The sequence below is a fragment of the Fulmarus glacialis genome, unplaced genomic scaffold, assembly GCF_000690835.1.
Source record: "Fulmarus glacialis isolate BGI_N327 unplaced genomic scaffold, ASM69083v1 scaffold22686, whole genome shotgun sequence".
Lineage (NCBI taxonomy): Eukaryota > Metazoa > Chordata > Aves > Procellariiformes > Procellariidae > Fulmarus > Fulmarus glacialis.
This window is the reverse complement of record NW_009219052.1, coordinates 1-11,434: the sequence shown is the minus strand read 5'-3', so window position 1 is coordinate 11,434 and position 11,434 is coordinate 1. Positions and strand designations below refer to the sequence as shown.

General features: G+C 37.8%; 1 protein-coding gene across 1 annotated transcript; it reads right to left on the bottom strand.

The window, feature by feature from the left end:
- Positions 1-2,688: 2,688 nt before the first annotated feature.
- Positions 2,689-10,013, bottom strand: PDGFC (platelet derived growth factor C; the record flags this gene model as incomplete). The annotated part of the gene is made up of 3 exons (XM_009580242.1): positions 2,689-3,325; positions 4,002-4,219; positions 9,806-10,013. Coding segments are annotated over 3 exons (543 nt in total), but the record flags the coding sequence as incomplete, so codon positions are not given.
- Between the last annotated feature and the right edge of the window lie 1,421 nt (positions 10,014-11,434).

Sequence of the window (11,434 nt, the reverse complement as noted above, 5' to 3'; positions counted from 1 at the left end):
CTCTCTCGTCCTTTTCTGCTGTATTTCCCCCCCAGTGCCCCTGGCCTGGCCCGGCCCACCCGTGCCCCCTCACCTGTCTTCGCCTAGTCCCACCATTTTACCTCACCTCACCCTTTCCCACCAATGGGAGGTCACCAACGTGATTTATTGTTGCGACAGCAGCTCCCCTGCGCTGTCAGAAGGACATCTTCAAAACACGGTAGACTCTTCTGGATGCAAAGACCACGGTGAACTCAGCAGGATCTCTAGCCCAAGCCTACCGCACCCAGGCAGGACGCAGTACGGGTGCGTCCCGTCAGATCACCAGCAGAAGTCACCCACTGCCGGGGGGCAGCTGCTCTACCCAGCAGGACAGAGGACATAGCACAAAGCAGGAAAACTGCACCCTTCATTGCTTCGCTTGGTTGGTATCTTTCCCAAATCCTGTCCTTTAAAACAACTGATCCCGTCCGTGCTCTTCAAGCTAGGGAAGAGGTGGAGTGCTAAATCCCCTGAACATCTGAGGGGAAGCAGAAAAACAAAGTCTGGGCAGCGGTAGTGAGAAGACACACCTTCAGCACGGAGCCAAGGAGGAGGAAAAGGGCTTAACAATGCTCAGCAAGAGGATGACAAACAGAAGGGGTGATGATTTTGGATCAGATGGGAGAGACAGCACTGTGAAGGGGGATGTAAAAGCAAAGGGATAAGGAGTTCAAATGCAGGTCTATAGCAAGCAATTGGGAAGGAAACTGGTGCAAGAAATTGGCAAGGAAGAAAGTGAGCCAAAGCCAGAGGGGGGCAATAGAAGAAATACTTGTGAGTTTTGGAAAACATTACCCTCCATACCCTGTATGGTTCCAGAAACTCCCCGTTCCTCTGCTGCCACCAAATACCTACCCCAAAATGCATGTTGTGCCTTCTTCCACTTCCACAGAGAGGACGAGACCTCCTGCATTTCCGACAGCAGAAATTTCTGTAACAGAATTACATTTTTCAATTCTTCTGCTGAATTATGATGCTGGAGGCTCTGATTTCTGCTTTTATCTCAACTTGCTTTTCAAAAGCTCTTTAAATCACAAAAAGAGGACAATATTAATGCAAAAAAATCCCCAACATCCCTGCAAAACACTATTCTAGTCAAAGACTCAAAATTCAGGTAAACCATGTGTCTTGCGTGACCATAATTCTGTGTTCTGATACAGGGTTAATGTTCAGACTGGATAATTAGATGTCACATTTACACCAGATATTTTTCTTATTCAGTAGGAGGTTGAGGGTGGGGCAAAACAGACCAGCTAAGACAGAATTAGAAGCCACCTGAGAATTTTCCAGAACTGATATCAGAAAGTCATACCGCCTTGCAAAAACCTCCACATTTTCATCAGAACTCATTGTCACGATGGAAATGATAACAGAGATATTATTTCAATTCGATGGCTTCACATGCACACAATTTTGAATATTTTGAATGTTTATACAAATAGCATCACATTCCTTCTTTTCTGTTTTTATTCTTGTGGATTTACAGTAAAACAGAATTAATAAAGCAAGTGGAAGTCTTGGCAACAGAAGATTTCTGTTTCTGTTTTTTGTTTCTGAACTGACTTTCAAAATAGTAAGTAAAAAATCACCCTCCTTAACTTTTCCTACTATCGTACATTGAGCAGATACAAATATGCAACCACACAGACACATTTATTCTCCCAAAATTAGCATTATTACTTTATTTGGTGATTCATTACAATCTGCAAATCCAATAGTCAAAAAAATAAACTAGGCATAATGTTAAAGCATTTTACAAGCAAAATACTTTACTGTTTCCTTTTCAATTTGCATAGGGTGGGATAAGTGTATTGGTTAAAGAATATAACGTACAGAAGAACAAAACCATAGTTCATCAAACTGTACTGAGGAGTGTTACGATCCTGTGAGTGAACAGTACTTAAACAGCTATAACCATCAATGGAAAACCATACACTTCAACATTAACAAGGCTGCCTTCCCATGACCATGATGCATCATGAAGGCTGTAAGCCACTGGGCTTCTTTTCTTATGTTGTAGATCGTCCTACTTTAAAGAAATTAAAGAGTTAAACAAGCCAGAATGCACCTATCTATGCTCATTTCTTTTCTACTGGAACAAAGGCCAGAATGGAGAGAGGGAATTTTTAAAGTCAGCTTCTGAAACCAGTTATAGTAATGTCTGCCTCTCATATTTTCAGTGTCATGGAGCTAGCAAGCTTAGAGCTTCATCCACACATCTCTGTTTATTATTACTGTGCAACCAGGTAAAAAACTGTATTTTTTCACTGTGTAGCAACAAACTGCAAAGAGATCATGCTCCTTTCCCATTGTAACTACATCTCTGTTCCTCCAACTGTATAAATCTGGCTTTAAAGTCTCACAAAACTAAAAAATAGTTGATCTAGGTTGTAATAAAAAAAGAATATTAAATACCTTTGGTAAAAATAGATATATTTAACAAGTTTAGAAAAGCAAATAGTTATATTGTCAAAAGGAGAGTATAAAAATGTACACAATAAAAAACAACAAACAAACCAACAAAAAATCATCAGCCATAGTAGTAAGAATAAAGGCACTGTTCTTTTCAATGTTTGCTTCCTTAGCTCACATTATTGTCCAGTCTTCTTTCTAAAAGGCAGGAACTTTACTAGAGCGTATGGAAAAATCCAGTCTTTCCTACCAGCATTAGACAAATTAAGTTTAATTCTGAACAAGACAGTCTGTTTTAACCCAAGTTTATACAACAGAGAACACTTCGATTTAGAGTACATAGGAGTAGTTGAACACAGAAAGAAAGATTTCAGGTGTTTTCAACCAGAGGCCAGATGTACTGGAGCTGTAGAAATGAGACAGCCAGCAGGATCACGTCTCCATGATGTGAGCCTTCTAACTTTACTTTTACTCCTAAATTATAAATCCATGTATTGTCAAAAAAATCGTGGGGGACAAAAACAATACATATATTTTAAATCCCTCATTGATGCCTTTCTCCCATCCTTTCACTGAGCCTCCAAACAGAGCTGTCACACAACATATAATCCCAGTTTGGCTTCTCCTCTTTTTAGAGCTTACTGTAAATCTTGAAGATGGAAGATCCCCAAAGCAAACAACTGAGATTACAGAAGGAGATAATGCACAAGCCCCATAATAGAATCAGCCATTGATTGAATGTGCTTTGAAAGAAAACAGCACAATTAAATCATGTTTATCCTTCAGTATTCCCTTTGCACACACAGTCACACTCCTCATGGTGTTCCAAGGGTACATCTGTCAATGATTTATGCAATCCCCGGACACCAATCCTTGGCTTCAGCTGAAGAACCTGAAGGAGAAGAAGCCAAGCATCAAGAAAGCAGCAACTGCTTCATCACACACCTAGACTATCAGGTAGATCGCACTGGAAACACCCTGGATGACAGGAAGCCTATTAAAAGAATAGGCTTTCCTCAGCTGAATTTCTTCATTTATTCAACCCAATAATTATTATTTTTGCTGTTACCTCAAGCCCTTTACAAAATTGATTAAAACATGTTCTACAGATACTTGCTTTTATCAAAGAAGAGAATCTTGCAGTTTCATATTTCTGCTTAATTTTGTTTAAGGGCTAATAGTATAGTTAACCCAATGGAATTATTAGATAATTCTATAATAAATAATTTTAGCTACAGATTTCTAACAATGGAAATGGACAGATATCCATTCCTTCATAAAGTTCACATCTAACACCAGAGAAAGCTGAATAAGAAGGTGTGGTTGTGATGTATCTGAACTGCACCAGTAAACAAATACCTCAGGAATGACTTAATAGTTCCACAGAAAAATATTTTAACAGGGCAGATATTACTTTTTTATGTAACACCTCATTAAAATGGTAAAAAAATATTTACTATAAGTGCAATACATAAAATTTTAAAATATTAATATTGGTGCATTGCTATAGTAAAAATAAATTCCTTAATTGGCTTTCAGTATTTCCAAACACACAAATGTATGCGTACCTCATGGTATTTTTTGGTGACTTTTGTTGGTACACATTGGCACTCATTGCAACTCTGATGACAACAGGCACAGTTTCCACCACAACGTTTAACCAGAAGACACAATGGCCAGAAGATGGTGTCAGTTCGCTTCAGCTCCTCCCTCAATGACACTGAGAAGTTGCGAGGAGTACAACTATACAGCCGCACCTCCTCCTTTAGGAGGTTGAGATCGACCACTGCAAAAAAGACAAACAAACCAGTGCTTTTCTGATTCGTAATCCAACTTCATTGGTGGTAAACTAACTTCAGCAGTGCAGAACCCTTGAAGAGAGTTCATTTTTGTGCAGGTGGTACAGTTTCAGCACACAAATATAATACTGCCGTTATATGAATACCATGAAACCTTAATAGAATGATTATTGTATAGGAGTATTCACCAATTATTTTATAACTCTGGCAGAGTTGGTTCAAGTTAAACAAAGCAAGCTTTGGCTACTATGTTCCAGGAAATGTTTTATCAAATCAACACTAATGGAGTTCCCTTTGTTCACGCTAATACTCTGAGCTCTAGTGTTGCTATTCTATATTAATTTTGGATTGGAGAAACACACATAGCAATTAAGAATCCTGCAAACCTCCAAACACATTTTTTATTCATTTGCATAAAGCATTCAAACTTCTTCCCTGCTAAAATTTCCATTATTGCTTCTTTGCAAGGGCGATGTAAGTATAAGAAAGAACCAAACCATTTATATCTAAAAGGAACACACTTCTATGGACTAAGAACTTCAAGAAGTTATGTCATCATCAGTGAATACAGGCAAAAATAAGTGCACAAGTATGTGTATCTATATAACTATTAGTAGACTCCATTCTTCCCTTCCTCCTTCACAGCAGCATATATATGAATTTCTGTTGCTTCTCTAGGTTTCATTTCCACTTGATGTGTCTTAAATAAAATACAGCTCCTCCTTGCAAGCACCTAAATTGAAGCGCAAGTTAAAGATACTAATATTTGGCACCAGTTTCCCTATAAACTGTATCACACTAAAATTCACTATGCAATGGCTGAACAGCAAGCTTATGAAAAGATCTGAAACAGGGCAAGCTCCTTTAGGTTCACCTTAGCTGCATAACCAAGAAATAACAGGCCTTGAAAGAGGCAGTTAAGACTGAAAAAAATGGGATTGGTTTAGTGAAAAAATTAATCATTTTTTACTTTGGTGAAAAGCAATGTAATTTCATTTATTTCAGAAAAGGCAGACTATAATGATCACAATCTGGGATCTTTCGTCTGAACTGTTTCTCTCCAAATCTACCACCATTAAGGAACAGAAATAATGCCTAATTCACAGGGGTACTCTATCTGGTAAAAAAAGAAAAAAAGAAAAAGAAAACCCTATGATAATATGGCTATTGAGATGACTGAAATAGAGGTCTCGAACAAAGCAGCAAAGAGCTTTAAACCAACAGTTTTTGAGCTAAATCAAGAAGAAACTAGGGAAAAAAATATCCCAGGCATTGATGTTACTTGACAAATACTTTATAGTTATTGCTAGCAGTTCATAAATAAAAAGATATAAAATAAAGCTAAAATATGTTCCTGATCTGACTCACCCTCTAGAGAAATACCTTTTTTCCCCTCTACTGACTATGTCAAGAGCCTCTAGAGGTCACCAAGAAGAACTTCAGCCTATCAAGGCAAGATAATACCTCTCAATTCTATTTAAACACATAAGAAATAAAGAAAATTTAGAAGCTGCATTTCTCTAGTAGAAATGCTCACTACTGCTGCCTCAGGAGCAGATCTTTGGGCAGCAATTTCATTCCATGTTTCTTCAAACATTTCTTTTGCAGACCATATCCATATACTGGCATCCATAAGTAAGGGTTTATTGTTGTGAAAGGTCAGTTAAATGCACTGAAGCCTTTTCTCTGCTTGCACTTACAGTGAATGCCAAGCTAGGGCACTTCATTCCATCACTATCAGGTTAACATAGGCTCCTAAATAAACAACCTGATTTTTAAAAGCAAGGAGTGTGTAATAAGTCCAATAAAGTTACTGATAGGACGCCAGCCTGCCTCCCACGCTGCAAGAGCATTCCTTGGGCAAAGCTGAGAAGGGAGCAGAGGAAAAGAGAGACAAAACTTCCAGGGGAGAGATTCACTGTGAGAAATTAGAAATGATTTAAGCTCTTCTGATCAGCTAATAGCTGTAGGCTGAGTCATTTAGAGCGTGGACATGTCTAGCTCCATTAATCAAGGACTGTGGATAGGAATGGAGTACTTCTTTCTCCTGTTACGTTTTCAAACATATAATAAGTGAACCGTCTGAATGAGGATAAAATGCCTAAAACACAACGAGAGAAATGCTAGTTCTGCTAATACTTTCTACTGGTAGATTTCTACAGAGACTGACATGCTTGGTACAGTGAATTTCAAGAAGCTAAGCTTACGCGTCCTAACACAATTGCTGCTTAGCCCTTCACCATGAGAAACTGAAAACTGAAGTTGGGCACTGATGCCTCTTCCAGCAAGCCCACCGACCAGCGGGAGAGAGATGCCTGTGTGGCATTGTGCTTCTCCGTTACCCCCTGCCTACTGGCAGCAGTTGAGGAATGCATGCATTTCCCGATACTAGCTGTGATTATAACATAGAGGAAAGGGCAACACACTAAAATGAGCAGCAAGTGTATTACAAATTTTGTCGCAAAATTGGAATGAATTTGAACTGAACCCCTCAGACCTGCAGACCCAAATTTTAAAAAGGTTCTGTGGAAGAGCATGCAATCAGCTTTTGGCAGGTAGATTTTAGTGTGCCTTACTGTTACAACAGGCTTCAGGAGAGATGAAAAAATTCATGTTTGGTTTCTGTGTTTTACAATGTACTAAGGTATATTGCTATTATACCTCACAATGAACCCTTGCCCTACCTTATGTAATTCAATTTCATTAAAAGGTCTGTGGCAAATTTATCTAGTGCTTATATAATCACTTCTTTGAAGTGTGTGAATGAAGCTGTTATTTTTTCAAAGAGTATCTGTCTGTCCAAAATTTATTTTAACACACTGTGGGCATGAAGTTAGATGAGAGAATGTATATATTCCCTTAAAAGTGTTTACTTAACCACAATAAAAGGTTATGTGGATTTCCCAAGTGCACTGAGTTACAGTACCTGTTATAATGTGAACATTTAAACACTCCTTCAACTTGGCTTCCACTCACGTATCATGTTTGACACAACAGTCAAAGTTCTTTTGTCTAGCACTAGCTCAGGAGGAATGGAAGGCTCTGCAGTAGCACATGAATGGGAAACACTAAAATAAAAATAAGGGGAGAAGGAAAGAAAAGGGAGAAAAAATGTAGATGCAGGTAGGTCTACAGTAAAGTCTGTTTCAAAAGTGTGCCTTCACTGGCACATACAACTGAAGTAATTCATGTTCACACCAGCCTGAAAGTAACTGTGTTCTGCAATTGGCAATGCTACTGTCTGGCATCTTCTGGGACGTGTATCGAGTACCACGGGGAACCCTCTTTGCCAAAACTTTTTTCCAGCTGGATGCTGCTCTCAAAGTCAACGAAACAAATTAAATTCTGGTTGAGGCATTTGTGTGTGGGCACAGATAACAGCAAGATGGTTTTCATTCCTAAGCACCTTGGAGATGTTCCTGGGAGTGTAAATTTCATACTGGCTCCTACAATAGGACAGGGCTGTTACAAAACCCCAAATGAGGAGTTAAAAAAAAAAAAAAGTCATATAATTATATGAGAAAAGTATCTGCTAAGGACTATGGTTGGATTGTGACTCTTCTTCTTAAGCAGACTTCAGAATATGATCTAATGATTATGCATAGATTTCTGTGGGAAGCTATGGGATCATTTTTTGCACAGCAAAATATTTTATTTTTAAGTATGTTTAATATTATAAAAGAATTTAGGACTATATTTAGACATCAAAGCCTCTGAACTTGGTGTTTCTTCTTTCCTGGCTAGAAGTTTTTGGAAGCATTTTATCCAGAGAAAACATCAGACACAGAAGTTCCATGGAATTTAGGTTGTCTAAATATAGTCTTTTTCATATGAATTATTAAGTAGGAGTAGAGGACAATACTCTTCTCTACATAAAGTAACATACACTTTTAATTACATTTTCATTTAATCTAGATGTAAACTGATGTTTGTCTATGAAAGCAGGACAGTAATTTAGCTTTTACATTGAAATATTGCAAAAATAAAACCGATCTAATTATAGAATCAAAGAGTTTGAAAAAACCAAACATTTTAGGGCATGCACTTCTCCCAAACATTTTTTAAAAAGATTTTTAAATATAGCAAACATACTACTAGAAGGAATAACATTTAAAAAAGAAGGGGGAAAAAAAAAGAAAAAAAAAGGTTTGCTTTCCCTATCTATTGAATAGACCTAACAGTTAATACTATGTCATCTCAACTGGACATATTTTCCGCCTCAGGCTATTACATTACACACTCAGTAACGCAGTCTGAGGGTGGTCTCTTAAAGATAAATGTGGCAATACCGTGATATGTTTATGCAGTGGAAAAATCTATTTCATCATCTAATTAGAAGTCTTTAAAAGATTTACTCTGATAGTTTCTTTCTAAGATATGTCTTGCAGGGAGTTACTTTTGTCTATATACATGTTATCCAACACCTGCATTTTAGTTTATGTAAGGTTTCACAAATTATATTTTGTTTTTCTTCCACTTACTGTATGCTTATGGCATACATTTGGCAAATACTGAATCTCTTTAATTAGAGAAGTGTTAAATGACTATCTGAAAGGCATGGTCCATTGCTGAAAGCTTTTTAAGAGATTTCCTCCCCTTTGACTCTTGATTTAGTTGCTGTGTGCATAGCTGTAGCAATACAGGTAGGGTAGAAGGGTTGATTTTTAGGCTCTGATCCAAGAATTAGCTGTCAAAAACTTAAATTTGAGTTATGAAAAGTTTTACTTCCTCCCTTTTCTTGCTGATCAGATGATAACCCAGTTTATGTTTGTCAACAGAGGAGTCTATTCAGTTATGCTCATATGTATTCATTTTCATGCTGCATGGTGGGCAAGGAAGGAGGCATTGCCCGCATGCTATCCATCCACATGGAATCCATAAACATTAAATAGTGGGCAGCATTTGGATGATATGTGGTAGAAAATTAATGAATGTCAAATGTAGATGGAAGAAAATTACTTGCTGAACAAGAGATAGCTCCACAAGTCTTGAAATACATAATCTACTTTACATCTGATTAAGTTGACAACTGCATGATCAAACTGGACATGGACACAGGGATTTCATGAGGTATCATGGAAGAGAAATATTTAGCTAATCGCTCTCAATTCATATGGTGTAGAGACTGGAACAATTCTAAGGAAATAAACCAATTGTTCACATGATACCGTAAGTGTAAGAAATTACCTACCCCAAACAAAAAATAAAGTTTTTGCCCTCCATAAAAAAAGAAACCCACAAAGTTAGATTATGTCACACAGCCAAGATGCCCTGCTACTTTGTGGAAATAAAAGTCTCCCAGATTCTCTACAGAAAACTACCCTGTCTGCTTCTATTTTTTTTCCCCTTGTTACTTTATCCTGCTAAATTCCTTTAAGTATTGAGTTTAGTTACTGTTCTTTTTCAGATAATATAATGGTGAAAATAGCTAGCAACAATGATCTCTGCTGTATTTCTAACGTATTCCTTTCTTGGAACCAAAATTCAAAGTGGAGAATGCTCTTAATTACTGTTTCTTTGTTAAGAAAACACACTCGTAGAAAGCTGCAAGGCCAGACAGAAGAGTAATTTACCTCTTGATTTCCTCCCATGAATATATGCCTTTCCAAGAAGTTGCCACGTTGGCCTGTACAAATCTTCCAAATCCAGTTGCCACCGATCTGGTTCAAGGTACCGGATAAGTTCTTCCACTGTACTAAATCCAGCAACGGCATTGTTTAATACATCTAACGGTAAAGCTGATGGGGGTAGCAATGACAGGCTAGGTGCTTCTGTGTGGTGCTGCAATCAAAGCCAAGAGAAGAGTACCAGTCAGAGGGTTAATGGATCTGCTTTGATGAAGTGCTGTACTTTATGAAGTTACATAGCTGGGAAAGTTTATAAGTGGCTAGCTTGTTTCCAATGTACAGTTTACCTAATAAGACAAATGACAAGAGTCAAAAAGTACCTAATTATTCTTCAGTGATAAATGTAAACAAACTTCCACTAGACAGTTTTCCCACTTCTTACATTTCTAGCCTTTAAGATAGCATGCCACTATACCTGTTCTTTGAAGAAGTTCACTGAGTGACGGACAAGATTTTAGAAATAGAACAAAGAGTGATTTGAAAATATGGCCCCATTACAAGCAATTACTGTAACCCTCTAGAAATCTGAGGAAACACACATTTCGCATGCTGCCTTTCCTACGAAACTTAGCCACAATCTTTGTCCTCTCGTCTTTCAATGTAAAATATGAACATACCCTAGTACGAAGACAGCAAATATTCCCGCTTTCATCTATAGATGAAAAAAAGCACCAGTTGTGTTTCATACAGTACTAAGAATTACATTTCTGGTTAAACAATGATTAACAGAGTAATAACAACATCTAGCATTACTATAATTATTTCTCCATTAAGAAGAAAAAAAAGTGTTCCCAAGGATATCAAAGTGCTGAAATTCAGTACTGAAAAATTCTATGTACTTTCCCACAGCACAAATCTCACTGACAAATTCACTGGATCAGGGGTACTCAGTGACAGGCAGTTCAAGCAAAGTGAGACTTCTGGTTTTGCTCACTCTACAATCTGTTTAAAAATTATGCATTGATTCGTATTTTCAAAAGAATAAAAATAAGCGGGAAGGGAAGCCTAAGCAGGAAGCTGCTGCTGCACCACCGTAAGTTTCTTCAGGCTTTTACACAGGCAGACATCACTACAGACATTATGTCCACAGTCCTACACTAGAGCAATTTATCTGGACTATGTAAGAAGGATGAAGAAGATTTGAACACACTGCTGATTTAGGGGATGGGAAGGACAAGAAATCTCGAACTTAAATGCGCAATGATACATGCATCACTGCTTTCAAGCGTGGTCCATATAAGATTTAGGGAAAAAATTATTCACTCTAAGTACAGTCAGGTTTTGGAAAAGATTGCCCAGAGGGGCTGCACAGTATCCATCATTGGAGACTTTCAATACGTGACTGGATAAAGTGCTGAGCAATGGTCTGACCTCAGAACTGATCCTACCTTGAGCAGGAGGTTAAACTAGAGACCTCCTGAGGTCCCTTGCTGAATTTTCCTACAACAATCCTACAACATAATATTAAGAATGAAGGACTGAATGTTCCTTCAATATGTGAACTAACATGCTTCTTGTCCCTCCCCTGTGCAGTGTCTATTACTACTGCACAACATTTACATATATATTTATATA